The 19644-nt window shown below is 45.2% G+C and overlaps 2 protein-coding genes across 3 annotated transcripts; one reads left to right on the forward strand and one right to left on the reverse strand.

The window, feature by feature from the left end:
- Positions 1 to 488: 488 nt before the first annotated feature.
- Positions 489 to 3143, reverse strand: sowahca (sosondowah ankyrin repeat domain family Ca). The gene has a single exon (XM_018746060.2). The coding sequence runs from the start codon at positions 2917 to 2919 to the stop codon at positions 895 to 897; it is 2025 nt and encodes a 674-aa protein (XP_018601576.1). The 5' UTR covers positions 2920 to 3143; the 3' UTR covers positions 489 to 894.
- A 405-nt stretch (positions 3144 to 3548) lies between these two features.
- septin10 (septin 10) lies at positions 3549 to 16941 on the forward strand. Of its 2 annotated transcripts, none has more exons than XM_029256906.1 (10): positions 3549 to 3685; positions 6545 to 6659; positions 7184 to 7379; positions 7747 to 7933; positions 11841 to 12002; positions 12158 to 12254; positions 12440 to 12608; positions 15008 to 15140; positions 15551 to 15735; positions 16025 to 16941. In XM_029256906.1, exons 1-10 carry the CDS (start codon positions 3656 to 3658, stop codon positions 16038 to 16040), a joined length of 1290 nt encoding a protein of 429 aa, XP_029112739.1. In that variant the 5' UTR covers positions 3549 to 3655; the 3' UTR covers positions 16041 to 16941. The 2 variants fall into 2 exon arrangements, with proteins under 2 accessions (XP_029112739.1, XP_018601563.2); XM_018746047.2 differs by having other exon boundaries at positions 3550 to 3685; positions 6542 to 6659.
- The last annotated feature ends 2703 nt before the right edge of the window (positions 16942 to 19644 follow it).

The following is a 19644-nucleotide window of genomic DNA, read 5'->3' on the forward strand; positions in this document are numbered from 1 at the left end:
CAGAGGGCATAGCTGCATTTCTCACTGAGCTTCGGCAGTTTATAAAAACAAGTGTATAGCCATATGCTATAATACTACTTTTTTTTTTTTTTTTTAAATCATGCACGTATACAATACTTTTAATTGCAAAAAAAAAAAAACGCATGGCAGATTTGGTTATACACCGTGATGCTGTAAAACGCCGTGAAAAGGTAAAGCTGTACAATAAAAAATACTGGCATACCAGCTGTTTCATTACACCGAAATATAAGAAGAGGATTAGATTTATATATAACATTCACATTTATTATTTAGCTGATGCTTCTCTCCAAAGCGACTACCAATGTTAATTTAGCTGAAATTATTTACCCATTTATACAGCTGGGTAACTTTACTGGAGCAATTTAGGGTTAAGTACCTTTGTCAAGGGTACTACAACCTAAGGTGAAATTCAAACCTGCAATCTTTGGGTCCAAAGGCAGCAGCTCTAACCACTACACTGCCAGCTGCCACATATTATAGATACATACATAGTCAATGTGCTACAGAATTGTGCCTCAAGGCAGCTCACATCGGTAACCACAGGACCAGCACAGTGAACGCGGTAGTAAAACTACCTGTACGGTACATTCTCATTCAAACGGACAGAAAACTTTTTATGCCCCCAGAACAAGAGCCGGACCAGCGTGGCTTCAAAGTATAAATTTGGACAGAAGTAAGCCGCAGGCTGTCCCAAATGGGTCGGTATACAGGCGGCGTTACGCACTTTTCCAAACAAATCTCAGCTGTCAGTGAATAAAACCCCACCATTCCCCTTAGACATGCACAGGGAAGACGGATCGACTTATGTTTTTGGAAAAACGCGCGAGTTACCGCCCAGCGGGTATTTTGAGGGACAAAGGAACGCTGTTGCGCTCAACCAAAAAGATTCGATTTCGGTCTTGATTTCACTGCATTCTGTGGCGCTCCATCTCCTCCCTCGGCCTCCCTGAACGAAGTGCTGTGGACAATTTTGGACCGGACTCGGATCTTGCGCAGCCTCGGTTTGATTATGTTCATGGCGGCTTTCCTGTTTCCCGGTTTTGGCTTCGTCATGCTCTCGCCGTCTGACACGTCCTCCTCAGGATGATTGAACAAATTGAGAGGCATCAGACCGGAGGCTCGATGTTTTGACGGTGTCCAGTGGCCGGCTCCGGCTTCGGCGCTTTCCAAGCAGGGGTCGCTCCGTCGCCTCATTAGGTCCCATAGGTCTCCAGGTACCCGACACGTTAGATAGTGACTGGCTGTCTTTCCACTGTAGTCCCTGGCTTCTACATCAGCATCATATTCTTCGATCAGCAGTCTGACCACCTCCAGGTGGTTGTGCATGGCAGCCAGGTGCAAAGGGGTGTAGCCGACACCGGATCGGACATTGATATTCACCGGCACGGAATTCTGTTTGGCAAAGTTCACCAAAGGAGCCAAGAGCTCATGTTTACCCAGCTTGGCAGCCCAGTGAAGGCAGGTGAAACCGGTCACAAAATCCTTCTTCGTGACCAAGTTAGGTTCACGCAAGAGCAGCCGATGGAGGTTCTCCCACTCTCCATCAGAGGAGCACATCATCCATTCGTGCTCCAGGGGGTCCAGTGCCACTGACCCGCCGTAGTCCTCAACAGGTGGCAGCGTCAGAGCGGCATCGCCCTCGCTCTTTGCGGCGCAACAGTTGTTCTTCAGCACCATGCTGCGCCTCACCTGGGGCGAGCTGTTCATCATGAGCTGAATGAAGTTCTTCCGGCTGCTTCTTGGCGTGTTGGTGTCGCTCCCGCACAGGCTGACCGAGTCGACCTGTCCTTCATCCGAACCGTCTGCCGACGCGTTGCTAGAGAACAAGCCGCGCTGCGACCCTTTGGAGGATCGCCGTTTGTGAATCACCTGCATCGGCGGTGCTCCTCGGTCGTCTTTGCCCGCTTTGGCCTTGGGTTCAGTCTCCTCAGGTGGTGCTCGACCGTGACCCTGGAGATCAACCTCTTCCTCCTTTTGATTTGGAGTTAAAGACATTTTATCCCGCCTTTGAAACCGTTCGCATTCCTGGTTTAACCGTCCACTTTCAGGTAGGTCGAAGACGGTCTCAGCAGCTTCCACGGGCAAAGGTGATGCCTCAATTACAGTGATCCTTGGAATGCGAAGCCCTTGAGAACTGTTGCTACTCAAGCAGATATTTTTATTTCCATCTGGGACGACTCCCTTCACCTTGCTGCTATGTATGTTACCCATTTCTAGGGAATTACTTTCGAGAGAGACACGAATCTGAAAAGCTGTCGCGGTGCCACCTTTCTCTGGAGCTTCCTTCCAGAGCTGCCTTTCCAAAACACCTCCAGTGGCGTGAGACGCGCCTCCCGCGCCTCCCACGCCTCCCCCCTCCTCAGTCCTGTAACCTGAGCCGGGGGAAGGCGGCATTTCTGGTTCTGCAGCACCTTCCGCAGCATTTTCCGGGCACCTGGCATCTCCAGCGGGGTTTGCGGAGACGGTGGTGGCCGAAGACAGGTTCCGATTCAAGGAATCTTCTTGGGTGAACTCGGCAGGCTGCAATGGGAGAATAAGGCTGGGTGCACGCGCCCCTCCATCTGCTGCGCGCACAGTTGGACCTTCGCTCAGATGTGGAGCAGGTAGGGCTCCCGAACCCAGCGCATTGCCATTGCAGTCTCCGTCGGCGTTCTCCTCGACGCGCCTCGCACATCCAACGTATCTCTTCCTCAAGCACAGCACCTTCGCCCCGTTTTCGCGATGCATCGCGGCCACGTTGTCCACATATGTCCTCAGCCTCTCCTTGGCAAAGGCTCTCTGGACGGGATCGCTCGGCAAGAGCGCCTTAAAATGGTCCATGAGCTCCACGTTCTTGGCGCGCCCGCCCCGCGCCCCGAGGAAGCGCAGCACCGCTTCTTGGCTGCATTCAGACGCCATTGGATCTCAATTTAGTGGCCGATCGAGAGGGAAAAAAAGGAACCAGGGAGCAAAAGATTTTAACATCGACACAGAAACGCGGAATTCGGCGAATTTTGACGGACAGCGGGAGACGGTGTTCCGAACGCTCTCATCCTTTCATCGCGTCCAGTCGGCGGTACCCAGTAAAAAGCACATGCGCAGTACCTACGTCTCACCGCTAGATGTCGGTGCAGCACAAGGAAAAAGGTCTCCGCCGAAACGTGTGTAAGTGTGCCTAAAGTCAACTAAAACAATAACAACACGCTGACTTCTGAAACGCCGCGTTGTCTGTGTGCAGGTTTCACGCTTTTGCGTAAATTCTAAGCCGTTTTAAAGTAACTTATAAAAGTCCAAACGCCCAGTTTGAGTTTCTCAGCGGGAGTAGAAAAACCCGATATGAAATGGATCATACCAATTTGAATGAGGGGGGACACACATAAATAAAATGTACAAAATTAAATATTCTATAAAACTGGTGGAGAAACGAGAATGATTTTAAATTAAAATAATCTTTAGTAAATCACATGGCACGCTGCTGCTTAACAGTTTCAGTGGGTTTTCGGTTATTTACCTAGCTTTGTGGACGTGCTCCCCCCACTACTATATGGCGCCCCGCTCGGATTCCTCAGCTGTAGATCCGCGGGACCGCCCGATCGCGTCTGTACCTCAGCTTCACTCCCAGATAACGGACTGCGCGTCTTTGCTCGTCTGTGTCATGGCCTCCTCCGACGTTGCTCGCCAGCTGGTACGTGTTTTTATTGTACACACTCGTTGCCTCATGCTTTGCCCGGGAGTTTCTCTTCACTCTTGTTCGGCGCCGCCGCGCTGTGACCCGTGTGTCAGACTGAGACTCGTTTTCCCAACACAGAACAGAAGTGGCACTCGAGAAGTGAAGTGTCGGTTAGGTCTTAGGACAGCAAACGATTTTGCTCTCCAAAATGTGGGGGAAGATGAGCATAATAATTGTAAACGTTCGTGTGGGCAGCCCCCAAGTTCACACTGTGTCAAATACTTTAAAGAAATGTAAGTGTTTAAGTACAGTATGTGCAGAGGGGTGTCGCCGCTAGGGGCGCTGCTGAGCGCTGTGCGCTCCGTGTTCCCATATAGGGCAGTCAGCTGTAGCTGGGGCTGCGCATCACTACAGTACAGTACGGTATAATACTCTGTATGCACAAACTCCTATGCATTAATAACCTCTGTGCATGCACCAATACTTTTCTACATAATACAAGAGTACTAGTGGGGCGTGGTGGAGCAGCGGGTTTGGCCTGTGCCTGCTCTCTGGTGGGTCTGGGGTTCGAGTCCCGCTTAGGGTGCCCTGCGACGGACTGGCACCCCGTCCTGGGTGTGTCCCGTCCCCTCCAGCCTTGCGCCCTCTGTTGCTGGGTTAGGCTCTGGCTTGCCGCGACCCAGTTGGGGACAAGCAGTTTCAGACTGCGTGTGTACGTATACAGGAGAACTGTTTGGGACAGCACGTGCCAGAGTGGTTAGAGCGGTGATCTTGCAGTCAGAAGGTTCCCAGTTCAAATCTCACCTTTGATGATTGATCAGGGTAGTTGCCCTGAACTGATACAGTAAGAGTACTCTGCTGTGTAAATAGGCAAATCACAGTGAAGGTGATTGTCAAATTTTGTAGGCAGCCTTAGACAGAGGTGGCACTTCAGTAGGAAAGACAGGACAACAACCTGTCCCTCAGTGTCAGCACAGCTAAGGAGCTGGTGATTGACTTCAGGAAACAGGATACGGTTCATGCACCCATCTACATCGGAGGGGACGTTGTAGAGAGGGTCAACAGCTTCGGATTCACGGGGGTTACCCCCACTGCCAAACTCGCGTGGACTGAGCACACAGCATCCATCGTCAAAAAGGCCCATCAACATCTTCGCTTCCTCGGGCGTCTGAAGAAAGCCAGGAGGTCCATTACAATCCTCACCACTTTCTACAGGTGTGCTGTGGAGTCTGTCCTCATGGGGCGTATCACATCCTGGTGTGGCAGCTTCTTCACACAGGACAAGAAAGCCCTACAGAGGGTGGTTAAAACAGCTCAGAAAATCATCGGCACACAGCTACCAGCAGTACAGGACATCTACACCACACGCTGCCTTAGAAAGACAACGCGAATCATGGAAGATCAGTCACCTGCATGGGCACTTTTCTCTTTTCTGCCCTCTGGAAAGCGGCATAGGACTACAGGTGGTCCCCGATTTCCGATGGTTCGACTTGCGATTCTTCTCGACTTTACGATGGTGAGCTGGCAACGGACATTCAGTAGAAACCGTGCTTCGAATTTTGAATTTTTCCTCGGCAAGCAATACGCGGAGCGATACTCTCTCGCGATGCTGGGCAACAACAGCAATCCGCATCTCCCAGTCTGTCGCGCAGAGGTGCGTATTAGGTGTATTAAGTGAATTTTCGACTTACATTTATTCATTTAGCAGACGCTTTTCTCCAAAGCGACGTACATCTCATAGAAAATACAATTTGTGCATGACTTACAATATTTTTGACTTATGATGGGTTTCGGGGAACGTAACCCCATCGTAAATCGGGGACCACTTGTATTCGAACCCGCGCTGCTAGGTTCAGGAACAGCTTTTACCCCGATGCTGTAAGAATGTTCAGCATCCACACACATTTTCTGAACCACTTGTCCCGTTCAGAGTCGCAGGGAGCCAGAGCCTAACCTGGCAACGCAGGGCGTAAGGCTGGAGGGGAGGGGACACACCCAGGATGGGACACCAGTCTGCCACAAGGCACCCCAAGCGGGACTTGAACCCCGGACCCACCGGAGAGCAGGACCCGGTCCAACCCACTGCGCCACCGCAACCCCCTCGTTCAGCACCCACTAATGTGCAATATCAACAACGATACTGGACTTTACACTCACTTTTTGCAACTAGAATTTGCACTGATTCCTCCAAGATCATCGCTTACATTGTCACTTTTAATTATTTTGCCTATTTATTGTTATTAGTATTATTTACGGTTTTTGTAGTACTATGTAGTATGTTTTGTTGTCTGTAGTCTGTGGAGAAGCACTCAAGAAAGAATTTCGTAGTACTTTGTACACAGTGCTTGTTCTTATGACGATAAATCTTGAACCTGAATGGTGCTGTAATTGTGTTTTTGCGCTGTTAAGCTGCTGTGTATCTGGGAAGTACTCTGCACATGTTGTAAACCTTTCTTCCATGCACTAGTACTCTGATACTCTTAATACTCAGTGGGCATCTTCATATGAAGGGATGGAAGGTGATTTATTATCAGTTAACTGTGTGTGTATATGTATATAAGATATATCACTTTCTTTTCCATTTTATTTTTGTTGCTTATTAATGTTCTGTTGGAGGTGATCATGTTGCAGCTTAGATTGTATGCTGTCTTATCTGTAATATTTGATTCTTTTGTATTTTACTCCCAAATTGTCCAAAATGAGAAATATGAATGTTTTTTTTTAAACAAGCTGCAGTGTAGAAATCTAAAGGGTATTGAGATATCAACAAGGATGGCACTGGTTCGATGAAGTGGCTTTGGTTTTTATCTGAATTAATGGAACAATTCAATAATATGTAAATGTAAATAAAGTTATGTCCTTCCCCCCCAGCAGGACAAAAATGTCCGTCCTCTGTCCCTATCCGGCCATGTTGGCTTTGACAGTTTGCCAGATCAGCTGGTCAACAAATCCACGTGTCAGGGCTTCTGTTTCAACATCCTCTGCATTGGTGAGTGTGATACTTTCGGTGCAGGAACAGGAATTTGAAGCATTTCAAAGTGGTTGGTTTTACTTTTCTGTGTCAGAAAACGAAACAGCATGGATTTTATAAAATATTGCCCCATTTTGTCCAACGTACTCCACCGTAGACCTTAATCTGTGTGTGAGACTCCACTGTAAACCATGTGTTTTATGGGAGTCAGATTGAGAATGTTGCCATCAGAGGATTTTAATCTTTACATTAATTCCTTTAGCTTTTCCTTAACGTGATGTATAAATTAGGCTTTTCACCAAACTTTTTACAGTTAATATTTATTCAGCTTGCTAATTTTTATTGGAACGTTTCCTAAGCACCGTCATGAAAGAGTTTAGAGCTGGTGCAGAGATTTGAACCCATGTCTTTGAGATGCAAGGTGATGGCTTTTACCAATGTATTACCTGCCAGTGAGCTACTCTTAAGAGGGGTGGTGTTTGCTTTTCTAAACGCAAGGATGGTGGTGACTATGAATGTGTGTATGTTGTTTTACTTCTTAGGCGAAACTGGCATTGGAAAGTCCACCCTGATGGACACGCTCTTCAACACAAACTTCGAGAACTTTGAGTCTTCCCACTTTGAGCCAAAAGTAAAGTTGAGGGCACAGACGTACGACCTGCAGGAGAGCAACGTCAGGTTGAAGCTGACCATCGTCAACACGGTCGGCTTTGGGGACCAGATGAATAAGCAGGAAAGGCAAGTTCCTCCAACGTGCCATTTTCTGTAACCTCCTGAGATCAAGCCATTATTTTTTGTGCACTCTAGAGGACAATTTTTTGTAAATTTATGTTCCAAACTGTGCATGCTAAAACACTGAGTCTTAATGTGCTATATAGAGGACGTTGAATGTTTTGAAATCCTACTACATGGGAGTGAAGCTTGGACCGTTTCTTAGAAATCCTGGAAATATACCCAAGAAGTTTTTTTTGTTTGTTTTTTCCTTCGGTACAGCCAGTTCTCATTTTTTCATTGTTTTATAAGTGAAAATACAATTCACCCCACAAGTTAAAATGCTCAGTTTCAAACTGTCATGTGACCAGAGTTCTGCTGCGTTCCTGTGCAGCTACCAGCACATAGTGGACTACATCGACACCCAGTTCGAGTCCTACCTGCAGGAGGAGCTCAAGATCAAGCGCTCCCTACATAACTACCACGACTCACGCATCCACGCCTGCCTCTACTTCATCGCCCCTTCGGGCCACTCGCTAAAATCTCTGGACCTGGTAACCATGAAGAAGCTGGACAGCAAGGTGAGGGTAGCCCTGTGCGCGAGAGCATTCATCATGCTTACTTTGTAGATGCAGCAGACCTTGTTGATCTTCATGGCCACTGGAACATTCGGTCAGCTTGTCCACAGGTTGCTGCAACGTTTCTGCTGAATAGTATTGAAAGGCAGTGGCTGGGTTCCAACAGTTGGCACGTCCGCTACGTTAATGAAGGCTCAGCACTCTGCTGCTTGGCGTTCCACTGGGTTTGCTTCCATGACGCCGTTCGGAATGTGCCTCAGCGTACTGTAACAGGAGACATGCATACTGTCTGTACGCAGCGTAGGAGCTGTTATTTAGAGCTTTTACAGCTACAGTAGTACAACTGGGCGCTGTGTTCAGCGCAGTCCTCATTAACACCTACTGCTTGCGGTTTGAGGTGAAGTTTTTTTTAGGGGCAGCATAATGACGCAGCTCCTGGGTTGTGTGTTCAAAACCAGCTAGATCTGTGCGGAGTTTGCACAGTCTCTGCTCACGTGAGTTTGCTCCTAGTGCTCAGGTTTCCTCCCACAGTCTCAAGACATGTGTTTCGGTTGAATTGGTGGCTCTAAATTTCCCTTACCGCGTGTATGTGAGAGTGAGTCAGTGTGCGTGATTGCTTTATGATGAATGTCTAGTTCACTGTGTACCCTGCCTCACACATGTGTTTTCTAAGGATAGGCTCTGGACCACCACAGCCCTGCATTGGACAAGCAGTTACTGACAGACGGATGAATAGAATGAACCAGAAGTGTAATACTTAAAGTCATGACCTGAATGGTTATGATAGTGTTCAAATTACTACAGGAAGTGGAGCCAACGCTGTCTCTACATGTGATATACAGCACATTTCTCTGGCAGCTTCAGGAAGCTGATAGAGTGAAAAGTGTCAAATGTGTTTGAAATTACATTAGTCATGTGCAGTTTGGTTTTTGTGATGGATGCAAATAGGTTTGGTAACGTTTCACTGCACATCAGTAAGAAAAGGGATGAAATGATGCGCTGAACTGCGCCACAGGAGCTCTCACACGAAAGACCAAGTGGTAGATACTAACTGGGGTTTTACCAGAGCAGAATAATCACGCAGTCATGTTAACGCAGCCCCCCTGCGTAGTGAAGAGCACCACACTCTTTCCGCTGACTCAGTCATCCGCAAGGGTTCATCACTGGAAAGACTCATCCAAGGCTCTGCTGTACTCTTTCGTTTCTGGATAGGATGAGAACAAAGACGCACATGCTCTGTCTCTGGTAGGTTTTGTCAAGTAGGCGTGTAGGGTCATACGTTTTAATTTCCCATTTACTTTTTGGCAGTTAAACTGGTGTTTTAGTTCAGTTGTTTTTATGTGTTCATTTACAGGGCGATTTTCTCCAAAGTGATTTATGTTGGTAGGTTTGTACACTAAGCTACTTGCATTTATTCATTTAGCTGACTTTTTTTTTTTTTTTTTTTCCCCCCCCCAAAGCAACTTACAGTGTTAAGGTTACAATTATTTACCCATTTATGCAGCTGTGTATTTTTCCTGAAGCAATTTAGGGCAAGTACCTTGCTCAATGGTACTGTAGTTGGAGATCAAACCTCTGACCATTTGATCCAAAGGCAGCAGCTCTAACCACTACAGTACTGGCTGACCCAAGCTACTTGATTTGGTTCACCCATGTATACAGCTGGTGAATTTCTTTTTAAACGACTGACCACCACGGGGTCGCAGCAGCACAAAGACCGAAAAACTGCACTGATGATTTGCGAAAACGTCCACATGTATATAACGAGGACAGAAGGTCACAGTATTTCACAAGTCGGATCACGTGGCACCTGGAAGTTCCAGAAGGGTGTCCAGACATTGCAGAACATTCATTTGCAAATTAAATGTTAATTTTCCTAGCGGGAGAAAGTTAAATGCTTCACTCATCCAGATATTTACAGAGGAAAATTCATATGTAGATCTCACACACACACACACACACACACACACACACACACACACACGTTGTCTGAAACCGCTTATCCCAAGCGGGGTCGCGGCGAGCCGGAGCCTAACCCGGCAACACAGGGCGCAAGGCTGGAGGGGGAGGGGACACACCCAGGGCGGGACGTCAGTCCATTGCAAGGCACCCCAAGCAGGACTTGAACCCCAGACCCAGCGGAGAGCAGGACCCAGTCAAACCCACTGCGTCCTTCCATGTGTAGATCGTAAAAATAAAATACATTTCCTTGCCAAGTATGTAAGAGTAATCAGCCTACATTCCATACATTCTTCAAAATAAAATTTGGGTAGTGGTTTTTCTAGAGAACAACTTACAGTGTTAGACTGTTAACCTATTTATACAGCGGGGTGGTTTTTACTGTATCACTTCAGGGTGTGTGCTTTTGTCAGGGTGCTGCAGAGAGCTGGGATTCGAACCTGGGTCCTGCCTTTGCAAGGCGAGAGCTGTAACCATTTGGGTGTGTGCTGCGGCTGTGCTTTGCAGGGCGTGTTGGTGGCCTCCGCTCGCTGCTCTGCCTTCGATGGCAGGGCAGGTCCGGGTGCGGCTGCAAGCCCAGCCTTCACCGCTCTAAAATAGTTGCGGGTTCCACAGCGCCAGTGTAACTTGCAGCTGTTTGATTTCCTGCGGTCAAGCTCTGGAGTGCGGACGCAGCCCGCGGGGAGCCTCAGTGAGAGAGAGAGAGAGAGAGAGAGAGAGGGGGGGGGGACATTTTATAGGCCTTTGTCTGCATTCCTGCTCATGTGATAGAAATTAGGAAGTGCACTCGAACCGTTGCCCTCTTCCACAAAGCAGCTCTGTGTTTGATGTTGATGTCCATACATGGAATTGCTCTCTAGATGGGTGATGAAGGTGCCGGTCACGTGCACTGCGTCCGCACTCTGGGACCAGGAGCCAGGAACACCAGTCAGTGACACCCAAAGCCTGTTTAATCCCATCACTGAAATCATCATTTGGTTGGAAAGAGACTTTTTCCGGGCTCAGAGGGGTAATCAGGCGCTAATGAAAGGCTGAAGGACTGTGGCTCTTGAGATTAAAGCCCCATGTCTAGAATACATTTTTAATGTAGTGTACCTGTATGCGTAAACATTTTACTAACCCATTCATGCGTCCAGATGGCTTCTAGACACGTACTTTGGGTCAAGAACTACCTCTGCTCCATCTCCATAGGGGCAGTAAGTGGCGTGGTGTTTGGGCTCTCAACTTACTAGGAGTAGTACAGCTGAAGAAGGTAGTGCTGGTAGCGTGATGGTTAGAGCCACTGCCTTTGGACCAAAAGGTCACAGGTTGCAATTCCAACTGTAGTCCCCTTGAGAAAAGTTCTTATCCTAAATTACTCCAGTAAAATTACCGAGCTTCATAACTGGGTAAATAGTTGTAAGGAGCTTAACACTGTACGTCTCTTTGGGGAAAAGCATGAGTTAAATAACTAAAATGGAAATGTATTGTAAATGAATTCATACATTAAAAATTACCATGCTATGGAAATGGGTAAATCACTGAAAAGTTACTTATATAACACTGTAAGTCTGCTTGCGTAAAGCGGTCCGCTTTATAAATAAATAGAAATAATAATCTCCAGTCGAGGGGAGACTAGAAGTGTCTGAGGCTGGGAGGAAGAGAATAGCATTTCTCTTAAAATCTCAGCATTTTTTTTTCCTCAGTAAATTTATTGTGCTGAAACAGTGTAGGTTTTTCTTTTTTATGGTGTGAATTCTGACCATAAGTGCATTTTTTGCATTATTAGTATATAAAATTGGTCAAAGAATGATCTTCAAGAGAAACATTGGCTCATGTAAGAAATTCTTAACTGAAATATTAGAGAAAGTTTAACACTTCTTCCAGTTTATGTTTCATATCATTTCTTCCCTCATTTGTTCCTCATCCTTACCGCTGATTGCATTTCACATGTCCATTTTGGTCCTTTAAGGTGAACATCATTCCAGTCATTGCCAAAGCAGACACAATCTCGAAGAGCGAACTCCACAAGTTCAAGATTAAGATCATGAGTGAGCTTGTCAGCAACGGTGTCCAGATCTACCAGTTCCCCACGGACGATGAGACTGTGGCAAAGATCAACACTGCCATGAACGTGAGTTTGTCTGCTCTTGGTCCTGAGTCTTCAGCGTGTTGAACATTGTTTTAATAAGGCTGTGAGTGTGTGCACTCCTCCTGGACAATTTGGGAAAGTTATGTTTCAGAGTCACACTGCAGTGAACTTACTCACTTTGGAGTGTGTGTTTCTAGGGACATTTGCCCTTTGCTGTGGTGGGCAGCACCGAGGAGGTGAAGATTGGGAACAAAATGGTGAAGGCCCGACAGTACCCCTGGGGGGTTGTTCAGGGTAAGACTGTCGGACGCGCCTGGGTTCGAAATCGCTACCTCGGCCATCGCCGTAGGAGAACAGCAGCGGAACTGAACCCATGTGCACCATTTGCCGTAAAGGGTGCGGCGGCAGGGGTGTTGTGTGACCTGTGTGTGGGGAATACCTGTAGTAACCGGAGGAGCTGCGTGTGCCCACCTTCACAGTGGAGAACGAGAACCACTGTGACTTTGTGAAGCTGCGCGAGATGCTGATCTGCGTGAACATGGAGGACCTGCGGGAGCAGACGCACACACGCCACTATGAGCTGTACCGCCGCTGCAAGCTCGAGGAGATGGGCTTCAAAGACACGGACCCCGAGAGCAAACCTGTCAGGTGGGGACAAGCAGTGCCGAGCTGCCAAACGCACACAGACTACATTTAGCTGACACTTTTCTCCAAAGCGACTTGCAGCTTTAATGTACAGCTGGGTAATTTTACTGGAGCCACTTACGGTAAGTACCTTGCTCAGGGGTACTATAGCTGGAGGTGGGATTTGAACCTTTTGGTCAAAAGGCAGTAGCTGCACTGTGCTACTAGCTGTCAGTATACACACACACACACACACACACACACACACACACACACACACACACACAATAACCTTTTTGAGCACAAGCAAACACTACAGTTCACTTCCAACGCTGACCATATTTACTGTACATAACACTATTTACTGTACACAAAATTGATTTTGAACATTCTAGTTAATCGCTATAACCTTGGTCACAGTGGATAATTAGTGTTAAGTATTATTAATATTCCTTGATAATTAATTGCTATTCTGTTGTAAAGAAGTGGTGTGTTGGTCTGCTACACATTAAAATGTATTTATTTATTTGTACTCCTGCTTAGAGTGGTTTGTGCACTGGCTCCTTAGCTTACCAGCACAATTGGGACCATAAGTCAGTAACTCATTTTGTTTCTAAATCCAAAATCACTTAATCCAAAAAATTTTATTGATTAAAATTATTTATGGGTTGGGTTCTGTAAAAGCCTTTGTATATATGATAATTATGAAAATACTTTTATGTTAACATTTTTCATCAACTGTTAAACCGTTCAAATGGAAAGAAATATATTTTAACAAACTCCTATTCAGTGCCACCTGTTGACTGATTCATCACAGGAATGAGCAACATTTCTGATGATGTTTCTATTCTGCTCTGGCGCTTTACTGCCATCTACAGGCTGGCAGCGTAAACACAGTTCACATTCACACTGCGCGCGCCGTGCGCACACACACACACTGTCTGAAACCACTTATCCCAAGTGGGGTCACGGCGAACCGGAGCCTAACCCAGCAACACAGGGTGCAAGGCTGAAGGGGGAGGGGACACACCCCGGACAAGACGTCAGTCCATCGCAAGGCACCCCAAGCGGGACTCGAGCCCCAGACCCACCAGAGAGTGGGACCCAGCCAAACCTACTGTGCCACCGCACCCCCCAGATATAATTACATTTACATATATTCATTGGGCAGACACTTTTTTTCCAAGGTGATGTACATCTCATAGAAAGTACAATGTGTACATTACATTAGGAGAAACAGAGACATAGTTGCAGACATGTGGTTTTTAAGTAAAGTCAGTTTGTTCCTTTCCGCCAAATGCACCAATGTTCATCACACAAGTAGCTGCACAAAACTTTATCAGAATATCTACGATTCCTGATCACCTTCCTACTAATTTTTTTTTTTTAATTAAGAAGACATACAAACATTGTCCAGTTTATGTGTTTATCCTGGAAAATGTGTTCCTTCGCCTTGTAACACAAGGAGCCAGTCTGCAGACTCTGAGTGCAGATAAATGTCATTCTGATAGAATTGATGAATTAATGCTCCATTTGTTTCTTGAATGGCTGGATTTAAACACAGCGGATGTGGTGTGTTAAAGGCCCTGTCTTCGAAGGCCGGGAATGTTACTGTGGTGTCATTTACATTCCACATCTTGCTTTTCCTGGCTCCCACTGCTTTGGATCCCCTCCCCCCTAAACTTCCCTCGGAAGAGACACAAACTCTGTGGGTTGTTGACTTAACCTCTGATGGCCAGACATTCCTGAGATGTTTTACAGTGTTCAAAACAACTCTGCAGAATCCCCCGGATTACATTTCATGGATCCCATTATGGAACGAAAACTTCAGTACACAGAAGTGGATAAAATTACTTCTTTCAGTCCATTCATGCTGTGTTGTGTTTTAAAAAGTATGTCTAATATGCAAACTAGGGTTAATAACTCAAGTGTTAAATAATCAGCTGTGGTACATTCCACCCCCTGAGCCCTTGGGTCTGGTTCCATCAAGTCAGATTCTCACGCCAGACAGGGAATAGCATAGAGAGCCTGGAGATGATTTTGTTATAGTTGTGAAAATATTTTCACTTAAGTAATTTATTTAAATTACAGGCATGTGAGCTAAAATGAAAGTATAAACAAAACAGCAAAAACTTGTTGGGATTTTTATTTCAGTGAAATCCAGTATCCCAGTGAACTTCTAGGAACAGACTACGTACATTCCTACCATCTTGTTAGAAGACGAAGTACTTGATAAAAGGGTCATCGTGGTGTTTTTGGGTGGTCAGAGCTGATAAAAGTTTTTAGACAAACTGCCATGTGGGGTAAACAACAAATTTAGACTAATTTCTGTACCATGTGGGGTCATGCACTGTGTGAGTGTTGTAGAGCAGCATGGTGAGACACAGGACCAGTGTGTATGTGACCATTCCATTGCTTTTCAGTCTACAGCAAACCTACGAGGCCAAGCGTCAGGAGTTTCTGGGGGAGCTTCAGAAGAGAGAGGAGGAGATGAGGCAGATGTTTGTCCAGAGGGTGAAGGAGAAAGAGGCAGAGCTGAAGGAGGCAGAAAGAGAGGTACAGCAATCTTGGACAAATGTAAATGAATCAAGTTGTGGTTTAATGCTGTGGAGCTTAAGCTTTTTTATTATTATTATTTTTTCAATTTTTTTAAACTAAAATAAATCGTTTTGAGCTGGTTGACTTGGGAGGGTGCGGTGGCACGGTGAGTTTGGCCGGGGCTCACCGTGTGGCAGGTCTAGGGTTCGAGTCCTGTTTGAGGTGGACTGGTGTCCCATCCTGGGTGTGTCCCCTCCAGCCTTGTGCCCTATGTTGCTGGGTTAGGCTCCAATTTACTGCAGCCCTGCTTGGGACAAGCAGTTTCAAACTGTGTGTGTGTGGTTGACTTAGTTTTTCCCTCCTGGGGTTTCGGCCTCCTTGTGGTCACTTTTGGAACTTGTCGCAACTCGCTTCTGTCGGAATCTCAGTTGCAGGGAAAGTTTGAACAACTAAAGCGACTGCGCCAGGAGGAGAAGAACAAGCTGGATGAAAAGGCCAAGATGCTGGAAGACGAGATGAACGCGTTCAGCAAGAGGAAAGCTGCCGCAGAGCTGCTCCAGGCCCAGTCCTTCAGCACCAACGTCAACATTAAGAAGGACAAGGACCGCAAAAAGTGAGTGATGTGCAGAGCCGCTGCTCAGCATTTTAACAAGACACTCTGCATTGAGGATGGAAAACAATGTACTGCCTAATACAAATGAAAACGCAGCAACGAAATTAGCCAAATACGTAAAGATGCTTATTTTCTGAACCTTTGTTGCTGCTGAGAAAAATATGTAAAAAGCACTTCTTGAAGCTCTCTGAATATTTAAATTTGCGCTGAGTCCAATGTGCAAATGATTGTGTTTGCGTGGAAAAAACATTGAAATCTGTGAGACAATAATCTTTTCCTTCTCTCGTAGCTCCGGCTTCATGTGAAGAAAGAGTTGGTCGCAACCCCTCATTATATACGGAACAGTAAATACTGAAAAGCATCCCTTTATTGCATTTACCCTTCTTAATGTCACACGGACATCGTCCGTCTCTGGATGTCTTCCCATTTCATATGTCTTCTGTACAGCGGTGTTTTTTGCGTGATACTTTTCGAAGGGCACTTTCATGAGTGAAGACCTCGCATGCTGTTGTGTTTAAACAAAGAACCCAGCTGAGGTTCATCGGGTACAAGGTGAGTCTCACAGTGCACCTGGTGTTACAATTTGTGCTACATGTCCATTTCCTCATTTTAACTATTTTCATAAATTTTTGCTTCCATCATGGAGTAAGTGAGGTGGAATTGAGAAAATATTAACTTGATGAACCGTACAAATACAAATGATTTTTTTAAAAAAATGTATTTTTGTATTCCAAGCATATGTTGACCAAAGAATTTTGGATATGAAAACTGAGCAGTTGAAATGCCCTGTTTGGGAAGTGACTTCTGAGCTTACAGCACATCAGTCATGGTGCTAGGCAGCTACTGCTAGAAGGGAAGATCTGTCTTCGAACTGTTGAGATATTAATGTTATATCTGACATATTTATAAGGAATACTGCCTTGAAATCCCTTTGTGCCTTTATTTCTCTATAAAAGTATTTGCAAATGTTGGATTCATAATTAAGAAATACAGCTGCTCCAGTGGACTGTGTTATACTATGTACTGGTCACAAGTGGCCAAGCCTAAAACTATAGTAATATACACTTTGAATCCCTGTGTTTGAAGGATGCTGTTCATAAATACTTAATTTGAGTCTCATAATCATGAATGTGTTTTTGTACTTAAATATATACAGAATCATGTATTTAATCATAGTGTTTTGACCAACCAGCAAAAATAAATGTCTACCTGTATGAGGTGGTTTATACAGTACGTGTCATTCCTGATTCTTTAGAACTGAGTATGTATGAAAGTATGAGAGAAGAAACTTTAATAATTAGTTGCAGCATTTTGGTGCAGTAATGGAGGAAAAACACTAGATGGCGCCATTTGTCAACGGGACATTTTTAAAAGTTTAATATGTCACAAATTTTATATACAGTATATAAAATACTCTAACAAGAAGCACCCAGTAAAAGGTGATGATTTTTTTTTTTTTTTTTTTTTTTTTTTCTTCCTTCCTAGAGCCTAGGTCTTTCTGAATTGCAACTTAAAAGAGTTTCATGTGTTATTCAGCATTTGGTCTAGGTAAATTTTTAAAACAGATTATTATGGTTCATTGTTTCAGAAAAAAAAAAACAGTCACAGGAGCATGGGGCCACATGCAGTGAGTGACAATGGTTTGTAAAATGAGAGTTGCAGGGTTTAAACCCATTCTCACTGCTGTTGTATTTCCCTTTCTTATTCTGAATGACACTAATAAAACATTCCTAAAAATGGTTAAAAACTAAGTTACTTGGGAGGAAAAGGGAGCAGCTAAATGCATGAATGTAAGAGGAGGCGTAAAGCATTTTGTCTGAAAAGAATCGCCAAAAAGAGAAGAGGAGCCTTTGTTACAAACGGATGCTCAGCTGGTCCATAAAGCAGGGAGATATTGTCCCAAATTGGTCATAAAGAAAACACATGGAGCTCACTGACCAGTTGCAGGAAAACCTCAAGAAAATGTGCTGTTAGGGTGCAGTCGTTTCCCCCTGAATTTCCACAGCTATTCCACATGGAGGACCATGGAAATTCTTAACTACAGCATCTGACGCTGAGAAGACAACAAAGGTATTTAAACTGTACGGAAATTGCCTGTCCCCTCATGCACCATGACTCATTTAAGGAAATGAAAAATTAATTTCTACATAGCCAACATTTTTTTTTTTTTTTTTTTTTTTTTAAAGTTTTAATTTTTGTAAGTGGTAATTCTGCATTTAAGGCTCATTATTTAAAATCCCTGCGTTCTGTCAACAGAATCAGGGACACACAACAGGCAGCAGATGTAACTTCTCACCACACCTGGGGAGATGTGATTTAAAGCAGGTGAGATGTTGACTGTTTGCCCAACCATCATGCCTTATCTGCTTCCTGCAGCAGAATCAGGAAAACCTGCCAGCTTTAAAGTCTTGACGGAAAGATCAGGAAGCCTGTCAGTATGATCCGGATTGGCAGTCTGGTTCAAAGTCTCCCTTTTTAATGTTTCAGCAGATACCTGCGCCCTGTGTAAAAGCTCAGTTGACATGACAGCATCTCCGTTTATCATCTTTTCCCAATTCCTAAAAAATCGGTTCCAGTTTTCCAAAAAATGCTATGCGTTTCTGACACCACATGAAACAGCCTTGATGAAAAGTGTAGATTCACACCAATATTCCTCAGTGCTCGCCTTTCCGATGCGGAGACACTTTTTTTAATTCGGTATTTAAAATGTTGCCTCAGGTTCTAGTAAGTAATTTGTTCCACTGTTCCTAAAATAAGTTCCTGAACTCAGCTGAACTTGCACAACTTGCACACTTTCTTAGTCATTTCCTTCGGGCATAACTCAAATCTTGAGGTGATTTTGACGGCGATGAGCAGAAAGACAACAAAGAGCCTCAGCACCAAATGCAAGAAGGAAAAAACCGGGAATTCATACTTTTTAATTTCATAACTCCTAATTCTAGAAGACTTTGCCAATGAGTTATGGACTGAAAATGAATTTTCTCAATTAGAGACATAATTAAAATAATGGAGGGAATATCATAAACACTTGAGCGACCGTGGGGAAAAACGTGACAACGTTATCAGCGCAATTCATGTTTAAAATAGCTTAGTCAAGCTATTGAACTAAGTTTAATAGCCGATATAACCCCTAATAAGAAATGTAAATTACTTTTGCATTACTCTGCAATTAACTCACTCTGAACAGTTCCCACACAGCATCATGGACATGGACTTTGCAGACATGTTGGGTTAGAGGTTTTTGAACAGTGCTTCAAGTGATTTATTAACTGCCACCGGCGGCCCGCATTGTCCTTCACCCAGCAGCCTGGCCTCTCCGTGGTGGACGGACACCCAGCAGGAAGACGCGGAAATCTCAATCGATATACACTCAGGTAAACGTTGCTTATTTACGACGGTGGGGAATCGAGCTTCAGGGTGTGGCGGTTTACAAGTGAGGCCAAACATTTCCCCAGCGATGGGGAATAGATCATTACAGGGGTGACTTTCACTTGTACGACCTCATGAGTGAGAAATGAACCAAAGGCAATGGGCCAATCGCTGAAAGGAACCGTGGCAGTTTAAATATTGTCTTAGCTAAATACGTACATTGAAAAGGCATGCGCTCCATAATGTGATTGCCTCGGTCCTGAGATAGCCGGTGCTCATTACTGTTCGGATTATCTCCAGGGCTCTTGTCAGGAGCAATTCCACTCCGTGCCGCAGGGGTATCTAACAGTAGCAAAACGGGCAAGGAGCTGCACACCTGCATTCAAAACCAAACAACCTTATTGGCTGTCAAGGCTGCAGAAGTAATCACCACCATTTGCATTTAGATTGTTCGCAGCTGACAGCTTTCTCGAGTGATACTTCGCCCTCGGAGTGCAGCAAGGAAATTGGTTTGTCACATAAGGTCATGACAGAAGATTT

This window comes from Scleropages formosus, chromosome 12 (genome assembly GCF_900964775.1).
Source record: "Scleropages formosus chromosome 12, fSclFor1.1, whole genome shotgun sequence".
NCBI lineage: Eukaryota > Metazoa > Chordata > Actinopteri > Osteoglossiformes > Osteoglossidae > Scleropages > Scleropages formosus.